Source organism: Anomalospiza imberbis, chromosome 15 (assembly GCF_031753505.1).
Source record: "Anomalospiza imberbis isolate Cuckoo-Finch-1a 21T00152 chromosome 15, ASM3175350v1, whole genome shotgun sequence".
In the NCBI taxonomy this organism is placed as follows: Eukaryota; Metazoa; Chordata; class Aves; order Passeriformes; family Viduidae; genus Anomalospiza; species Anomalospiza imberbis.
In genome coordinates, this window is record NC_089695.1 from 12,092,598 (window position 1) to 12,111,553 (window position 18,956).

The following is an 18,956-nucleotide window of genomic DNA, read 5'->3' on the forward strand; positions in this document are numbered from 1 at the left end:
TGGGATATGCTGGTCTGAAGCCACAGATTTGCCTTTGGGAGCAATAGGAGCTGGAGGGAGTGGGGAGGTGGTGGGGCAGAAGGCTGTGGGGGAAAAAAGGAGCAAGGAGAGACATCTCCTTGACTCTCTGTGGGCATCTCCCGCTCCTGCAGAAACCATGGGGGGTTCAGAGCGAGCTGGGGGACAAGGCAGGACTTGGTTTCCCATATTGAGTGCCTCCTCCATGGGAGCAGGAGCTGATGGGATGGTGTCCCTGCTCCATCTGGGACAGTTGCGTGCAGCCTGGCCCCAGGGACGTCCCAGCCCTCCTCCTTCCAGGAGATGGCATCACTCGATCACGGATAGCAGCATCGAGCCCCGGGGAGCATCCAGGGAGCCCTGACTGCTCTCCCTCTCCACTTCATCTGCCTGGTTTCTACCGAGAATACCAGGTCAGAAGGACTAGGGGTGGTCTGCAGGTTGGGTGCATTTCTGGGGGTCTCTAGGATGGATGGAGGGGGTACTGCCACCTGCTCTCACCCAGCTGGGGACCCCAGGGGCTCTGTCAGTTCCTCATCTGCTCGCCCATGGGACCCCAGTGCAGGGGGCATCCTGAGGCACTGAGGGTCTCCCTCAGCACCCTTCAGCCCCAGTCGAGCAGCTGAGATGCTCCCTGGGGAGCCCATGAAGGGCTCCTCATCTGGCTCCTCCCCAGCAGAAACTTCGCCACCAGTAGTAAATGGGTCAAAGAAAGGAAGAAGAGGGAAGTTATTGTTGGTGGATCTTTATGGCCTAATTGTCCTCCCTTTTGCCCACGCTGAAGGAGATCATGCTCAGCTGTCAGTGGGCACCTGGCCATGCTGTGCCCTGCCTAGCCTGTCACCTGCTCCCCTGGGGAGGATGCAGGTGTGGGTTGCTGCCCCAGAGCCCTGAGCCCCCCAGTCCCCAGGAGCTGCCTGAGCCCTTGGCCTCGGCTCCACAGACTGGGAAAAGGTAAGGGGAGGCTGGGCTCCCTGTCACTGCCTGTCAGAAGCAGCCAGTGGCAGGAATAACCCCAGTCCCTAAAACTGGGGGTGGACTGGTGGTGCAGCCACCCCTGGGATGGGACCCAACAGCCACCTGTGCTCCTCTGTACCTCCCACCTTCTGCTCAGGGGGAATTTTCTTCTTTTTTTTTTTCCCACTTCCTGAGCATCTTTGCTGATGGGAGGAAGAAGAGGAGTAGGGTGGCCTTGACTCTCTACACAGAGCCATGGCTGTACTGAGATCTTGGGGGAAATCTAGGATAGATGGGGTTATGTGGCACATCAAGCAATCTGAGCTCAGTGCTGAGCTGAAATCATCACTGGGTGAGAGGGTCATGACAGTCACCTTTGTTACAAGGGAGGGACCTGGGACAAGGCTGAGCAAGGGGCTGGGGACCCTGGGGGCCCAGAAGGGATGCTGCAAAGTGCTCACCTCTCCTGGTGCCTCCAGCCATGCCAGGTTTGGGGAAGCAGAATGCAAGTGATGCCAGCTCTGGGGGTGATTTCCCATTGCTGGGGTTTACCCATCTCTGTCCTCATAAACCAGACCCCTCACCTCCTACCCATCTCCCCTCCATCTCATCCTGGCACCCACCCTTGCAGGAAATGGATGTAGCACAGGGGAATATGTGCACCCAGTTTCAGATAGAACTGGGGCTAGACCAATGGGATGAGGTTCTTGGGACTGACACAGACCACTGAGGGTCCAAAGCCCCATGACAGAGGAGCTGGGACCCCTCTCCTCTCAATGTCATCCTTAATTTCTAGCAGGGGAAGGCGCTGGTGCAGAGAAAAGGACAGAGGGTGTTTTGCCACTTCCTCAAGGCACAACACCTTCCTGAAGCCTCCGTGGACTCTGCTTCTGATTGAGGAGAAAAAGCCAGCTTGCAAATGACAGCTGTGGCTGCAGTGGTGGCCAGTGCAGCTGGAGTGTGACACTGGTAGGGAGGGGGACATCAGTGGGGCCGAGGTTCCCAGCTGCCAATGGTGGGGGTTTCTGGGCAGTGTGTCACCAGTCCCCCTCTGGAGTGCAGGTGTGTCTGACCTGACAGGTGACAAGTGGGTGATCTCTGCTGGGGCGTTTGTGGCTGGCACCTCCCACCTTGAAGGCAGACAGAGCTTCACAGGTGTCCCCTTCCTGCTTGATTTTCCCTATCACCAACATATGGGGATGGTTTTGCTTTCTTAGGAGAGAAAACAGGTGAGCAGCTCCTCTTGCTGTGGGGCGTGAGCCCCGTGGAGATGAATTAGCCCTGGTACTCCCAGCAGTGTCCATGGTGCCCATTCTCCCTGCACATGGAGTCTGTCCATCTGTCCTGCTCTCTGAGGCTGGGCTGACCTTTGCTGCCAGGATTGGAGGGGTGGATTTGCTCTGGGATGAAGGAAATGCAGACCTAGAGTCTCCACCAGCCCCTCTTTTCCAAAGAGGCAGATGCTGCTGCTGGACACAGGAAAACATTATCTGGAACAAGAGTTTGGTGTCCCCCAATGTGGGGACAGGGTGGGTGACAGACACACACAGGCCAGCTGTGTCCCCTGCATGCAGCCAGCTTTTAATACAGAGGTTCATCCCAAGGCACCCTGTTCCTGGGGTATGGATGGTGGTGGGATCCCTTGGGGCATCCTCACGGGACTCCTGCGGCACCCTAATGTCCCCAAAGCCAGCTGCTACAGAGAAACCACGTCCTGTGGCTTGGGCACAGTTGTGGGGTAGCGACAGAGGGGATGGGGGGGTCCTCGGTGCTCCCTGGGGTCACCTCCTACCTCATCCTCATCCTCCGTGCAGTCAGAGTGGGAAGTTTGAACTCGTCCCCCTCACCCGCTGGGGTTTCTGCACTTTGAAATGCAAACCTGCCTTTCAATGCAAATGCTGCGAGAGGTTGGACCCAATAAAAGCCCGTGGGCAGGGAGGTGCCTGGCCCCAGGACAGGCTCCCCAAGGCGCCCAGGTGAGTGCTGGCGAAGGAGGGGCGGCCGCCTCCCCGCCGAACCCAACCGGCCGCAGCCGCGGCTCGGCAGCGCAGCATGAGCGCGGGGCCGGCCCGGGAAGATGTATGTAGGATATCTTGTGGATAAGGACACCAACATGTATCCCAGCCCGGTCCGGCACCCCAGCCTCAACCTCAACCCCCAGAACTACGTGCCGGGGCCACCGCAGTACTCGGACTTCGCCAGCTACCACCATGTGCCGGGGATTAACAACGACCTGCACCACGGGCAGCCGGCAGCTGCCTGGGGCTCTCCCTACACCCCTGCCAAGGAGGACTGGCATTCCTATGGCACCGCTGCGACGCCTTCCACCGCCAGCCCGGGGCAGTTTGGATTCAGCCCCCCAGACTTTAATCCCATTCAGCCTCCGGGCTCTGGACTCCTGCCTCCACCCATCAGCAGCTCGGTCCCCCAGCTCTCCCCTAACGCCCAGAGACGCACCCCATATGAGTGGATGAGGCGCAGCATTCCCAGCACCAGCAACAACGGTAAGGAAACCCCCAGCCCTGCACCCCTGCAGCGTGCCCGGGGCAGAGGATCCCTCTGGAGTTCTTCAGGGCTGGATCCTGCTCTGTGCCTCTCCCTGCGGGGGGACTGCCAGAGGGACAGCAAGCTTGGCCTGTCCTTGGCACGACACCCAGTCCTCAAAGAACAGGGGAGCTCTGAGGTGGCAGGGGCTGAGGATGGGCAGGGAGGGTGTTGTCCTTCCACGCTCACAGCTGGGCTGATATGGCTGGAAAGTCATTTTCCCCAACAGGTGCCATGGCCTGCGGCCACTGGGTAGGATGGGCAGAGCCAGAGACCCCCCAGGACCCTGGGGGTGTTGGATGGGGAGGTCTCAAAAGTGCAAGGGTGTAAGCATGGGGCTGTGCCTGTACGTGACAGTGTGAGCTGGCTGTGTGAGGGGCTGTGTATGGTGGGCGTGCAAGGTGCCCAAAGCTGTGTGCGCGTGCAGGGAAGGAGCTGTGTTGTACGTCCATGATCTGTGTGTGCGTGAGGGGGACTCAGCGAGGTGCTGCAGGCTCTGTGTGGGTGTGCAGGGCACCATGAGGAGTGTGTGTGTACAGGCAGTGCCACCAGGTGTGTGTGGGGGAGGTGACGTGCTCAGTGTGTGTGTGCAGGGTGCTGTGAGCACGGTGTGGTGCATGGTGTGTGTGTGCAGGGTGCTGTGAGCACGGTGTGGTGCATGGTGTGTGTGTGCAGGGTGCTGTGTGTGTTCTGGGGACAGTGCCACGTGGAGGGTGGCTGTGGGTGCTGCAGGTGCACGGGCCAGTGGGTGCCCGGCTCTGCAGGAAAGGGGGCCCTGGTTCCTGTGATTTCCTCTGGCCTGGGCACGGAGTGGTCATGCTGTCCTCAGGGTCCTGTCCCTGCTGAACTCCTGACCTGGGGGAAGCGTCTGGGTGACCCCAGCCCCCTACCCGCCCTGCTGCCCACTTCAAAGGCGGTGGGCAGATCCCCCTTGGGGCCAGCCCAAATTGACAAGGACTTCTCTTTGTCATGGAGATGGTGGCCGGCTCCTTTGGCAGTGAGGTGAGGTGCGGGCCCTTTGTCCTGACCTACCCTCACTCTTTCATCTTCCCAGCCTGGACCCTTCCCAGCAGGACCCATGGGGCTTGCCTGAACCTGCCGCCCCTCTCCCTCTCCTGTGCTGGCCATGAGCTCCTCAGAGCACTGCTGGGGCCAGCTCATTACAGGAGTGGCTGCGGGCATCTCTCAGGGGCGAGTTTGCTCTGAGTTACTGCTGCCCCAGATCCCTGGAATCAGGGCCTGGGCTCCCTGCTTGCAAAGTACCTCCAGTTTTTGGCTTGTTTTTGGCTTTGCACTACTCCCAGTGGCCAAGCACCATGTAAGGGTCTTCTGCAGAGGTGCCTGGGGTCTTCCAGCATGGAAAATACCTACTCATATTCCCAGAATCTGTGTGGCAGGGATGGGGACCAGTGTCTGCAGTGGAGCAGGCAGAACATCTCGATAAATGGAAAAAAAACCCAGCCCCAGTCTGGAAAGGGGAGGGAGAGGCAGGCTGGTATTTCCTGTCCCATTTTAAGCACTGAATGTAACTATTTAGGAAAAATGCTTCCCCCCCAGATGCAGTGATGGAGACCCACAGGCATGCCAGGGCTGAGGGCTTCCCTCTGCCCGGGGTGGAGAGGGAAATGTGATGTGCAACCCTCCCCTGCAGCGGGAACCCTGCCACTTCTGCAGGTTTTGTAGGTCTGAACATCTTGGTTTCTTCTGAGAAGGGAGGTGGGAGGGAAAATGAATGGGGAAGGAAAGCCATCAGCACACCTCTCCCTCTGGATCAAGGCCATGGGTTTACACTCAGCAGTGGGGCCAAGATAAAGCAGGAGCTTGAAAGTGCCTCTGATTGAGTTAGACAACAACTGAGTTGATTGAATTCTGGAAAAATATCATTAGTTGCTTAGTTTGTATCTCTGAGATCAAATACATACAAAGGAACAAATAAACCAGCTTTGTTCCTTTCACACACAGAGGAGCTACCCCAGCCCCACCACAGTGATGCAGGGGTGAAAGGCTCTTTCTTGGGGTGGTTTCCTTAGGATTAAGGACCTGTCCTTGCACCTCTGCTGGGTCCAAGCCCAATGCTGCTGCTGCCAAGCAGCTGCAGGATTTGGTTGTGGTAAGATCATGAGCTGGGAGATGGTGGGATGCAGTTGGTGCTTTCCAGTGCTGCCCTTTAAATAAAAGTCTTCATTAAGCTTGAAAGAGAGTAGGGCAGAGATGGGTTTGACACAGATAAGGGTGAAGTTCTTAGATGAATCATTTTATTGAAATCAATGAGCTGGACTTTGATCAGTCTGGATTGATAAACTCCTCATCTCACCGCAGTGGGAATAGGAAATGAATACATGGAGGTTTTTTGCTATAAATATCAACAGTTTCATTGTGAATGCTATAAATCATAATACTTCAGAGGGTTGTAAATTAATGTTCCCCTTCTGTCTTGGCTCGTATGAACAGCTTCTGGCCATAGTTTGAAAGCTTTTGGGGAAGACCTGCATGGTAGCAAAATAAATGGCTGTGCAGGGAATATGAGTGTGTTGGGCACTTCTGCAAATGTGATCCAGAGCTTGAGAAAAATCAATGAGAAATCTCCCAGTGACTCACTGCAGAGTCAGGCTTTACAGGGGGGTGATTTTCTGTACCTGTTGCTACATTCATGCATGCTTCACCTGGCTGAGCTGAGATAACCCAGCAGCAGAAGGGATTAAACCGGGAATTGGGAGTTACAGGGAACCGAGCTGGAAAATGTCCCCAGGCCTCATTTCTCTCTCTCCAATGTCACCTCCTTTTCTGCTCATAAAATCTTCACTAGCAGCATGTCAGAGCCTCATGCTTCCTCCTTATTCACAATTATTTGCAAACTTCCCTGTGAATTGCACCCAGGGTTTATAAAAAGCTCAGGAAGGTGGCTGGAAGTGGAGCTGGCTGAACTTTGAAATTCACCCTCTGCTTGTTAGTCATGCAAATCCTCAGATACCGCCTCGGGTCTGGCTTTTAGGTCACTAATTGAGCAGGGGCTGCAGTGCTAAATATTGCAAGTGAAAGTGCAATTGGAGCATCCCTTGCAGAGGCAAATGTGCTCAGGGCTTCTTGTGGTACCAATGCCCGTGGTGCCCACGCAGGTTTTGGGGTGATGGAGAGCGAGCAGTGATGCTCTGAGCATGTGGTGATTTGCTGGGTGTGCGGTTTTCCATCTCAGTTTTATTATTTCTAGGTCAGTTTTCCAGCTCTGTTTATTTTCCTAGAGGGGCCCATGAACACTGGGGGAAAGAGTTCAAATCCCAGTAATGAGACAGAAATGTTTCCCCTGGACTGCTGGGATTCATGCTGTGCTTGGTATGTTTTGGGATGATGGTGCTGGCTGGAGGACAGTGCATTTCCCTGGTCAGTCCCTGCATGGGGAGCCTCTCTTTAGGCCATTCTCATTCCTTCACTGGGACACTTGAGGTGTGTGTCAGGCCCCATCAGTCTTCTCCCTTTGAATTATTAACCCACAACCTGCTCCTGGCCCCAGCTAGGGTTTGTTGACTGCTTAGCCTTCTGGCCAAGGTACAGGCCTCTCAAACTTTCCTAGAATTGACTTTCCTTGAACAAAAAGGGCTTCCCTGAAGCACTGGCAGTACCTACGTGATGGGCTTGGCTGGCTAATACCCTGGGATTAGCAGAGGGACACTTTAAACCTCTGGCCAATGACAGATGTTTCCTACAGGGGACCTTTCAAGGACACCCACTGCAGTCCTGTTAGCTTTGTGATTGCTTGGATAAGGGGCTGCATCCTTCCCCCACACTGCCCCATAGCAAGGATGGCCCAAATCCTATAGGGCTGCAAAGGGGGAGAGGAACCCTGGGGTCCATATGGGACCCCCCACTGCCTTGCTGTCCTGCTCTTCCCACTGCAGATGAGCCACATCCAGCCAGGAGGCAGGCTGGGATGAGCTGGATCAGGCTGGAGTGAGGTGACATTCTGAATGGGGCTGTGTCCACCCCACGTGTGCCAGCAGCCCGTGTGTCACCCCAGAGCTGCTGTGCTCTTTGACCCAGCACAGGAGCCAGGCTGGCGGCGCTCAGCTCGGCACTCATAAAACATGGGAACAACTGAAGGAATTTGCCAGGTGCCAAAATAAAGGATTGAGTCGCTGCAGGGCTGGAAAAGACTTGCCCAACACCCAGCTTTGTGCTGCTGCCCCTGGGGATGAAGGGAGCATCTGGTTGTGTTGTCCATGTCCAGGAACATGGGGGTGTGATGGGGAATTGCCAGCTCGCTGCAAACACCAGGTATCTGCTCCTCATCCCCTTGGGCTTTGCACCTCCTGGGAGGAGGATGGGGCTTGCCGGAGGGGTGTCCTCACCAATGGGTGTGGATGTGGGTGCAGCTCTGTCCCTGTCCCACTGTGCTGGCTCTGTAAAACCCAGCCAGGGCCAGTCTGTGCACCGGTTTGCACTCTCCAAATCCAGCGCTTTGGCCAGGTGTTTCTGCCCTTTCCTGGCAGCAGGGTTGCCCTGCCTGGCTGGGCTGTGCACCGAGCTTGGGCTCTGCCTCGAGCTCTGCTACAAGCACCAGGCATGCATTCCCCAGCCACACACTTGCACTTAGAGCAAAGCTTTTTAGGGAACACAGAGCTTGATCCTCAGTGAGCAGGAGACCAGAAAGTCATTGGGTCAAGCAGTGCAGTTTGGCACGTGAAATGGTTCCAGTGCTCACCTTACGAAGCTGAACCAGGTTTTATTGCTACCTGGTGCACATGGGAGAATTGCAGTTTGCTCTGAAGCCTTTGGCACCAGGAAGAAATATTCAGGTTGTGTGAGGTGAGCTGCCATGGAGAGAGCTACTCTGGGTGTTGGAGCATTGCTGGGCTCCTTGGAGGGGCCCTCAGACTCCAAGATGAGTCCTGCCTCAACTCTGATGTCTCAAATGCACATTTTTCCAACCCAGAGTAGAGATGGGGGAGCTTTGAGAAGTGAGGATTCATCCAGCATTCCCTCCCTCCACAGCACTGAGACATTAAATATGTACAGAGAAGATGTGTGGTTCCTCTCACCCAGTTTTTGACACCCAGCCGTTGTCTAAATGCAATGCATTCTGGCAGAGGAATGATGTCAGCCAGGGATCTCGGGGAGGATTGCCCTACAGAGGGGGTCGTTTCTCACTGGCTGGGATGAAACAAGCCACATGGCTCCGCTCCTTCGCCCCGTGTTGGTCGTCCCATCCATCACTCCTCTGCTTCCTGTGGCAGAGGAAAAATAGCTGAGGATGTTGAGGTATGCAAGGGAAGGGGAAGGCTTGTGAAAACCGTGAGCTGCTGGTTCCCAGCACTCAGGGAGTGTGAGGAGCTCGGGTTTATCCCCCCCTCCCAGACCACAGAGGAGCGTGGGTGTTTCGGAGTGGCTGCTGGAGCTGGAGGGGGAAGAAGTGAGTATGGGGAGGGGGTGAACAGGGAGGGCATCAGAGGCTCAGCCCTTGCACCACCAGTGCAGACTTTGGGGTTCCCGTTTCCCGTCGGTTTAGGGATGGTGGAATGAGCTGGGCTGTCTGCCCCAGCCTCAGCAGCAGCTCTGTGCGCTGCGGCTCCCATCAGCGCTGCTCGGCAGAGGGAGCATCGACCCCTCTGCACGCAGGCAGCTGGAGCACATCTGGCTGCCAGATGAGGGTGGCTCCAGCCAGCCTGGAGGCTCCTGAGCTTTAGGAGCCGACCTCAGCCCTTTCCTGGACCTGCTGTCTCTGTCATGGGGCATTTCTCCGCTGGTTGTCCTCAGTTTTTGTGGGGTTGTGAGGGGGATTGCCTGCCATGGAGCTGCAGAAGGACTGGGGATTAAACTGCCCAGGGAATCTCATGGCTCTGACCCTGGGACTGTGTGCCTCAGCTTCTCCAGCTGTTGCATTGCACAAGCTCTGTTGGGTCTGAGGGAAGTTTTCCTTGATCCTTTCCCTGGGTAGAAATGCCAGATCCTGACAGAGCCCTGATTCCTCTGTGATGGGAGGATTTTATCCTCTTTGCAAGTAGATGCTGCTCATCAGAATGGAGCAGCTTTATCATAGAGAGCAAGCACCCACACGGAGGGGACAGTCTTGTGTCCTGTCTTGCTGCACTTTACCTCTGGTATGGACCAGCTCTTTCCCAGGTGCTCTGTGGTGACAGGACTTTTACACCTGATGTTTTTCAGCATTATGATATTGCAATGCCATAAGATAGTGTGGGAGTAGGCCCCCAGTACAGACAGATGGGCAGACAAGGCTGTACAGATGGAGCCAGTGTGGGGCCAGAGCACGGCCAGGAAGATGGGATCAGGCAGGATGGCTCTGGGAGCACAAGGAGCCAGCACAGAGCAAGGCATGGGAGCTGCTGCGGCAGCCTGGCAGCGATGCCTCCATCGCCCCTGCCAGCACCTCCTCTGCAAAGCAACATCCAATGTGTCTCCAGGCCCTGGGGACCTCTGCTGTGGGGTGACAGCTGTCACTACCGTGGGTTCTCAAATCAGTGGCTCCAGCCAGTGGGTTGGCACTGCCATACCCCAGCTTCCCTGACCAGAGCCCTGGTGGCTGCACAGCAGCTTCCCACAGAGCCAGAGTTTGTGGCTGTGGTAATTTTGAGCTGCTTTGACCTGTGAAATAGAGACTTTTAGGAAAGCACTGCAGTTTATGCTCCTGGCTGCTGGCAGCTGTGCTGCTCCTGCTGTTGCTGGGAGAAATGTGTCCTACGGATGGGGATCCTCCCTTTGGAGCTGGGCTGATCCCCTCATAACATGCCAACTTTTGATCCACCTCCACACATGGTGCCACTGCCACCCCACAGTCTCTTTCCTCCCTGGTTTGAACCAGCCCCTTCCCAGCTGTTCTTAGAGCTGCTCAGCACCAGTCTCACAATGTCCATATTCTCAGTCTGTTAGGGTTTTTGGGGCACAGTTTTTTCCTCAAAACCATCCTTTGGGCAGGCCAGGACTGGGGATGGTGAAATATCCCTTTCCTGGCAGCCTCCACTGTGGCTGTGAGGGGAGAGAGCTTGGGATGGTGGGCACAGGATCCACTTTGATTTTCCCTTACCCTGGCAGGCTCCTGATCCAGCCCCGGGCAGGAGCTCTGGTACCTCTGGTACCCTCTGCAACCCGGGCAGGGTTGCTGTGGGGAGTGAATCCAGGCTGGGGTCAGGGCTCCATCCCCTGTGTGTGTGCGTGCACTCTCGGGAGCGTGTCCCTTGGGGTTTGCACAGCACATTAAAGCTATTCCCTTATCTAATCATGGCTCAGGTGAGTGCTATTAGGGTTATACATTAACAGTGGTAACGATACCCTCTCCCCACGCTGTCATTGGCCCTGCCTTGATCCCAAAGCCGAAACCATTCCCCACGGATGGCTCCGTTTGCCTGGCCAAGCAGCTCCTTTGCCTGGTTTTTCGGGGACAAGCGGGAGGGGCTGTAAATGCATAGCAGGGTCAGAAGGGGCTAACAGCTGTGCTAAGAGACACCACTGGCACCCCCTCTGCACCCCATCTACGCTCCCTCCTGGGGCAGCAGCCCCAGCTCCAGGTTATCCCAGCCATGGGACAGCTTGTTTCAGTTTTGCCAGGCTTGGCTGGAAATGCAGGAGCAGTTCCATCCCTCTCTTTGGCCATAGGCACGAAGGCTCCCCAGAAGGAGCCAGATTGGCTTGTCCCGAATTTCCTCTTTCTTTTCACAGAGCCATAAAAAGGCTCCAGGAGAGAGTTAAGTGTAACCCAGCATTCATATTCAAGGTAGTTGAATTATTCATTGTCAATAGTATTTCTTGCAAATGCTTTTCTTTTCCTTGTGAATCACCCACAGTACATCTCTGAATTCAGCAAACATCCGAAAACAGCAATTAGTGGAGGTGAATAACTTTCCATCTCTGGCTTGATCGTCAGCCCCCTGTTTTGAGTTTTTTCTACCTGATGTTGAGCAGAAAGTGATTATATTGATACTGATATTGAGCCTGGTGCCCAGCTCACCCCATGATGGCTCTGCCAGCCCTGAGGCAAAGCCCAGCCTCCATCCAGGATGAAGGATGAAGAAGGAATAACAAAGAACAGGCTGTGATGGATCTATTTACAGCTGCAGCAGGAAATAATAATTCCTACTGAAATTCATGGCATATGTGATATTCACAAACTGCCTTATTTCTTTAGTCCTTAATTTATTTTTTTTTACTTTATCTGTCAACTCCTTCACTTTTCAGGTGTTGCTTTTTTCCAAACAGTGGTATTCAAATAAAAACATTGCAAGTAAGACCATTTAAAAGTCATTATCTCTTTAGAGAGGCTTTTGCTTTCAAACGAAGAAAAAAAAAAAAAGATAAATCTGTGAGAAAGAAAAATCTTGCAGGAGCCCCTGAGCCTGGAGAAGCCAGAGGGAGCCCAGTTTCTCACAGAGCTGCTAAACCTCACATAAATCTCCACCAGAGCATCTGGTTTATTCTGTAACTTCTTGGGAATTGCTGTGCTTGCAGATTCAGCACAGGTCCCTCCTGGGCTGGGGTGCAGAAGATCTTTTGATGCTGGTGAACCCTTCCCCTGCAGGGAGCTGGGAGGCAACAGTGACCCCTGGGATGGACAGGGGCCCTGAGGGAGGGCGAGGGCAGCGTGGGATCCTGCGTGGGCTGGGTGCCCCAGCATCACTCCAGCCCAGCAGGGCTCCCGTGGGCAGTTTTGTTTGGAGCTGTCACAGCTGATGTGTGCCAGACAGGAGACAAGTGCCTGGCAAAGCTGCCATACACCCCTTGCACACGGAATCTCTGCGTTTCGGCTCTGTCCCTGCAGACAGTCCACGAACACCTTGCTCAATCAAATTAACCTTTTTTACCCTTTTTTAACTCACAAGGTCACCCTGTGTGGTATGCACAGGTTTGACCTGATGGTGATGAGGACGGATTAGGTGTTTGCTTCTGACCAGCCCTGGGATGAGCTGGGCTCCCCACTCTGAAACATTCACTGAATTCATCACACCCCTCAAACACCAGTTAGTGGCTGAAGTCCTGCCCTGGTGCTGGAAATCTGGTTCTATTCCTGGTCATGTTGCAGCCTTGCTGGGCTCCTTCCCTCTTCCATGGATCACTGGAGAGCTTCAGTGCTTCTTGGGGACTGTGCTGGGACCCCCAGCCATCACTCTGCTCATGCTGTGCTGAGCCCGTGCCAGCACCGCCGGGAGCAATGGCAGGAGGACACAGACAGTGGCACAGTCATGGAAACTGGGTGCTAACTCGAACTGCGTGACTGCTGCTTGTGTGCCTGGGAGTGCCAGCATCAAGTCCCAGCAGCATGAGATGCCTTCCATGCCCATCCCAGGTCCTGCTGGCTCCCACTCATGCTTCCACTCTTGGTTTGCTCAGTGGTCAATGCCATGAGCTGGATTCTGGTGGCTTCTGCTTATTCAGTAGAAAACCATCTGCTTTCTTCCATCTCATGTGATGCTGCAAGGGAGCCCCTCTCCCACCTGCAGTATTCTGGGGCCATGGGTTGTCCTGTCTTGAACTCTTTCATATTTAGGTTTCAGCATAAGAAGTGGCTTAGGAATGTCTCCATCTCCTTACAATGGGAGAGCAGGAGAGAGACACTGTCAAAAATAAAACTGAGCTGGTTGACAAACAGAGTTGCAGCCTGGAGGTTGGAGTTTGCTCTGTGGATATTCTCTGTTGTCTCATTAAGGTGTTTAGAGCCCAGTTTTCCTTTGCACTACCTAAACTCCTGCTTCCACTCGGATGGTGTCAGAATACAATTGTACTGCTGGGACTGCCCAGTGTCCAACTGATTTGGCCTAAATGGGTGGATGTGCAAAAGACTTGTTAGGGAGAACAGATGAACAGGATGGCAGGCACACAAAGATCCCATTTCCTGGCAGAACCAGGCTGCAAGCATGGTTATGTAGGTTGCTGGGTCACTAGAAATCCCTATCTGCACTTGTGCAGCAGTGGTGTGCAGTATCTTGTCCATGTTGATACACCCAGGGCAGCCCCAGGGAAATCCATGGAGCTGCTCTGAGCTTGCTCCCATTCCTTCCCACATCAGCACTGCTCTCAGCATCAGAAATTCAGAAGAAGATGGGCGAACACCTCTGCCAGGCAAACAAATGGCCAGGCATCATCCCTCTTGACTCCCTGGAACAGGATTTTGTAATTTTGGGTGGAGAAGCAAATATTCACAGCTGTGTTTATTCCCTGCCTATGGGCTCTTCTGCAGAGGACAACACCAGGAACTTGTCAGCAAACTGCCAGGCATGAGCGTCCTCTCTCAGAGTGCCACCTGCCCCCAGAGCCCAGGCAGAGTTCCACAGCTCACCCTGTGTGCCTGTGGAATAACAAAGGAACTTAGGAAGAGACAGCTGGGCTACCTTTGACTGTATTTTTCTGCTAGAAAGCAGCAGGTGCTGTTTGCAGACCCATGGGATGTGCATCTGTGTGCACAGACATGTGGATCCTGATGGCCCCAAGCTCTGTCCATATCTAGTGGACCAAGGAGAGATTCAGGCTGGCTTTGGCCAAACACCCCTGGCCCATGGAGCCAGTTCCCAGGAGTGCTTAGGCATCATGTGGGCTTTCTCCAGTGCATCTATAAAGACTGCACCTAAAGCACTGCCCTCTGTCTTAACTCAGTACTGGGAGAAAGAGAGCAACCCTCTGGGTGGCAGAGAAATGTAGTCCTTCCAGGGTTTTCTGTCCTTCCCCTGTTCTGATCCATGCAGATTCAAGTGATGCCACCTTGGTTTGGGGCTTCCTAGAAAAAGAGCTGGACTTTCCTTAGCCCTGCCAGGCAGCCTGTCCTCAGCCCACCACAGGACCTGCAGCTCTACTCCTCTCAGGGACCATGTGCCATGACACAAGGGATTTATGGTCCATAGGTTGGATATTAGGAAAAGGTTTTTCACAGAGTGATAAAGTACTGGAATGGTCTGCCCGGGGAGGTGGTGAAGTCACCATCCCTGGATGTGTTTAAAAAAAGACTGGATGTAGCACTCAGTGCCATGGTTTACTTGAGGTGTCAGGGAATGGGTTGGACTTGATGATCTTGAAGGTCTCTTCCAACCCAGTCATTCTGTGATTCTGTGATCTTCAGAAGAGATCTCTGAATCCCTCCTGCTCTTTCCTCCAAGCAATTCCACCAAAGCCGAGGTACTTCCCAACAAGAAGAAACACTCTGGTGCAAAACAGGAAGGATGTTAAAGCCAGTAGGAGCCTCCTAATTCTCCCACTGATCCCCAGGGCATTGCCATGTTTCTCCTGAGCTCTCCAGAGGTGGTTGTGTGTCTCCTCCATGCCCTTGGGGATGCTCCTTGCATTCCACTGCTCCCCATCTTCCCCTGTTGGCTCACCCTCCACTCTGCTCTCTCTGCCAGGCAAGACCAGGACAAAAGACAAGTACCGGGTGGTGTACACGGACCACCAGCGCCTGGAGCTGGAGAAGGAGTTTCACTACAGCCGCTACATCACCATCCGCCGCAAGGCTGAGCTGGCCGCGGCGCTCGGGCTGACCGAACGGCAGGTCAGTGCTGCAGTGTCCCGGCAAACCCCGGCCCAGCTGGACATGGCGATGGGGAAGGGCCAGGGCTTTAGCCCAAGTGGTTAGAGGAGGCCCCGCCTTGCTCCACAGACGTCCCTTCCTTTCCAAACTTTGGAATGCCCTCCCTGCCCCATGAGGACTGCAGGTTGTCATCCTTGCCTGCGTCCATCCTTATGTCTTCATTGCCCTCTTTTCCTTTCTGCAGGTGAAAATCTGGTTTCAGAATCGGAGGGCGAAGGAGAGGAAGGTGAACAAGAAGAAGCTGCAGCAGCAGAGCCAGCCCACCAGCACCACCACACCGACCCCACCAGCTGTCAGCACCCTAGGACCCATTGGAGGCCTCTGCAGCAGCAATGCCCCCAACCTTGTCTCCTCATCTCCGCTGACAATCAAGGAAGAATTCATGCCTTAACCCTCTTCACCAGCTACAGACCCCAAGAGAAAAGCACTATGCAGCAGAGCCCTGCTGGCCCACGTGCTCTGAAGGGTGACAGCTCCTTCCCAAAGACATGACTGTCCCTGGCTGAACTGATGGGACAGGCAGCAGGGCTGGGCCAGGTGGCACTGGGGCCTTCCCAAAGAACTGGTGGGCTCTTCACTGTGTAAAAAACCTGGGTTAGGTACTGCTCTCCCATAGGAACCACACACTGGTTTGGTCTCTGGTCTTTGTAGCAAGGTCCTGATGTCAGCAGAAGGAAGGGGGTGACAGTGGAGGAGGGCTTTCCTACGGTGCTCCAGGTGCTTCCTTTGGTGTTCCTGGCAATCCAGCTGCCTGGTGCTTTTGGGCAGTTCGAACAAGACTGAAATAGAAAAAAGACCTGGCTGGACTCAAGGCAAAATAATTTCTGCTGAGCTGGTCTCCTGGGAATCGAGGTGAGGAGGGCAGAGCAAGTTGGGCTCTAGGAGCCAGGCAAGACCCTTGGCTGTGGGATGTGACATGGGAGCCCTTCAAACGACGGTGATGGTGGCAAGCTGGAGCACATCCTTGACAAGAGTACCTGAACATCCCCACCATTGTCCCCAGTGACCCTGGCGGTGCCCAACCCTCCATCCCCAGCCCTGCCCCTGCAGCCACACAGAGCCATGTGGAGGCATCTCCAGCAGCCCTGGTTCCCCTGGCTGTGCCATGGCAAGGTGGCACTGCAGCCATCCTCCACGTGGAGCATAGGGAGAGGGTAGAAGGGAGCCTGGCACAGGTACATTTGGGGCAGACCACCCTGATGAGCCCTTCCATGGGCAAGGGAAGGAGAACATAAGGTTTTCCAGCAGGACACGGTCCAAGAACCAGCCCCAGGCTGTCCAGAAGGACCAATACTGGGAGAGTTTTGGGTGCTGGTCCAAGGGAGCACAGTAACTGCAGGCAGAAGGAGCTGCTGCCAGGTGGGAAGGAGACTCCTCAGGCAAGCAAGAAATGACTGGCATGTGCCTTGGTGTTAGGTGATGGAGAGGTGGTTTTCAGAAAGACAGAGGAGCATTTATTTTCCTATTTTCTTTAAAATTCAGATTACAGGACTACAGATTTTGTCCTCCCTGTCTCCCTGCTCCTCCATGTAGTGCACTACTCTTACCCACTGTGTTCCCTAGGCCAGTAAGCTAAACCCCATCCATTCCTACTGGTGTGGTGAACTGCAGCCCAGGAGTCCCTTTATCCTGTTGAGTCTTGACCATTGTATAGGCCCAGGTTAATGTACAGCCCAGTTTCAGCACCCCACAGGCCAGTGGGACACAGCTGGGGCACAGCTGGGACACAGGAGGGTCTGTAGCTCCTTCTCAGGCTGCACCACGTGCTCCTCAGCTGCAGTTCCAAAGACCAAGACAGGGATGAGGGAGCATGAGCTTTGCATGGTAGCTTGTGTGACGTTTCTCAGCATTTTCTCTCCAAGCTCTGGGAGGATGGAGCAGCAGACATGTCCCTGCTGCCTGGAGACCACCCAGTCAAGCCCTCACATCCCACCTGACACTGCTTGTGCCTCACATCCCTTGGCCACACTGTCCACTGCCAGCCCCCCCCGCTCCCAGCCCCCAGAACACAAAGTCCCCAGGTGTGCTGTGGCTTTTACAAGTGGGTCCCAGTTAACCCACTGTGTGCACTGCTCTGCTCCAGCCCTCAAAGGCCTTGGGTCTCCCTCCTGCCAGTGACACTTCCCACGGCCACTGTTACCAGGTGTGCTCGGTGATGAGGACAAATGTTTGCATCAGCTCAGGACTTTAGTTCAGTTTTTGTGTATATAAGGCAGAACTGGTTTTCCTTTTTATTTTTTAGGCATTGGTGAAAATAAAAACAAGCAGGGATCCTGTGTGACACAGGTTTGTTACTGTCATTGCTGCCCGTGGTGCTGGGGCAGGGGAGGAGGCTGGCTTTGGGGTCACACTGGTGCCAATGCTCCTGGGCACAGCCGGGGTTGGGAAGGGTGCCTTGAGGCAGCAGCCTCGTCCCTGTAGCACACGGTGTGCCTGTCCCACAGGGACAGTGCTGGCAGTGGCATGGCTCATATCATGGCATGGCACTGCCATGTCTCATTCCTTTGGCACCAAGAGGGATGGCAGACATGATGGCTGCAAACTCACAGCACTGGAGACAGAGGGGAGAGGGTGAGGCCATTGCTGGGCTGGCAGAGGCCAAAGAACAAGGCCAGCTGCCCACGGATGTGGCCAACTCCCGTTGGCGCCTCCTGGTCTCTAATCTCATTTTATGGCTGTCGATGGGCTGAATATCCTCCTTGTCCAAGATGAATAAACAGAGAATGAGGATGTGAGATAGTGCCCGGGACAGCTGGCATTGGTGCCTGACACTCTCCCCTCTCCATCCCATCAGTGTTGCCCTCATCTAGCAGAACACTGAGCAAGCAGCTTCCCTCTAATCCCTGCCCCAAATGGCTCCTCCAGCCCCAAAACTCTTCCCAGTGCCAAGCGTTGCATGGGGTGTGTTGAGGTGCCAGAGCAGGGCAGCTGGCTGTGGAAGGACACCTGAAGCAGGATAAAGTCCTTGTGGGTGGAGGAGATGGAGGAGTAGGAACAGGATGAGGTGGCATTGCTGAGAGAGGGACAGAGCAAAGTGTTTGTTCCTGCAATTGCAACAGAGGCTGCACCTACTGCTGCACCCTGGTGACCCTGCACTCACCAGCATGGTGTCAGGCTGCCCATGGCACAGGAGAACCACCTCATGCACCCCTGCAAGGAAACGTGAGGAAGCAGGAACTAAAACAGGCAGGGGGATGCAAATGCAATGGAGCCGATGCTGTATAGGATAGGGATGAGACTGAATCAGCCACCTGCCCGAAGAGCTGGGATGGACTGGGGAAACTGGAGCTGCTTCTGTGTGCAGACTCCAGCATGGTCCCCATGGTGGGGGCTGGCTCCCCCACACTTATCCTCCGGGAGGATTTGGGCTTTGGCTGCCTTGAATGTCCAATTTTGCCATTGCCACGTGGAGACCTGGGGAAACCCCACGTAGAGCAGTGGGGTCCTGCCCTGGCAGGGGATGGGGTGATGGCAGCCCAGCACTGGGCATCACTACTGTCTGCAAGGGGAGAGCCTGCAGACAGCAGTGGGGAGGGGAACAGAGTCCTGGTGGGGGTGAAATGTGCATCTCCCAAATTCACCTGCGGTGTTGGGTGGCCTGCAGGGAGATGAGGGGCTGGGACAGAGGGAAGATGCTCCACTGCCTGCCCAGAGAGGCTGCGGGTGCTGTTGACAAGATGAAATTCCAACTGATACCCTAATCTGGCGCCTGCCTGTTTGCACAGCAGGGTAAAAGTCCAGGGAGCCGTGGGCTGTGCCCTTGGGTCCCTGCCACCCGTGTGTGCACAGGGAGCCGGTGCTGGCGGGAAGAGGCAATAAATGCACCCACACACCCAGCCACCCCTTCCCCCTCCACACACACACGCCCCTTGACCAGGTGACGAAACGCATCTGCTCTGTTCCCCCTCCCATGTCCTCCCCT

At 55.0% G+C, this 18,956-nt stretch overlaps 1 protein-coding gene across 1 annotated transcript; it reads left to right on the plus strand.

Annotated features, from left to right (window-relative positions):
- Nucleotides 1-2,790: 2,790 nt before the first annotated feature.
- On the plus strand, nt 2,791-16,093 carry CDX1 (caudal type homeobox 1). The gene is made up of 3 exons (XM_068205915.1): nt 2,791-3,479; nt 14,850-14,995; nt 15,219-16,093. The coding sequence occupies exons 1-3, from the start codon at nt 3,053-3,055 to the stop codon at nt 15,423-15,425; spliced, it is 780 nt and encodes a 259-aa protein (XP_068062016.1). The 5' UTR covers nt 2,791-3,052; the 3' UTR covers nt 15,426-16,093.
- The last annotated feature ends 2,863 nt before the right edge of the window (nt 16,094-18,956 follow it).

What these genes read in the sequence shown, in the direction of transcription:
- CDX1 (XM_068205915.1), top strand. Translation starts at nt 3,053, where the DNA reads ATGTATGTAGGATATCTTGTGGATAAGGACACCAACATGTATCCCAGC. An exon ending in TCCCAGCACCAGCAACAACG is followed by an intron (nt 3,480 to 14,849) that starts GTAAGGAAACCC and finishes TCTCTCTGCCAG; the next exon opens with GCAAGACCAGGACAAAAGAC. An exon ending in TCGGGCTGACCGAACGGCAG is followed by an intron (nt 14,996 to 15,218) that starts GTCAGTGCTGCA and finishes TCCTTTCTGCAG; the next exon opens with GTGAAAATCTGGTTTCAGAA.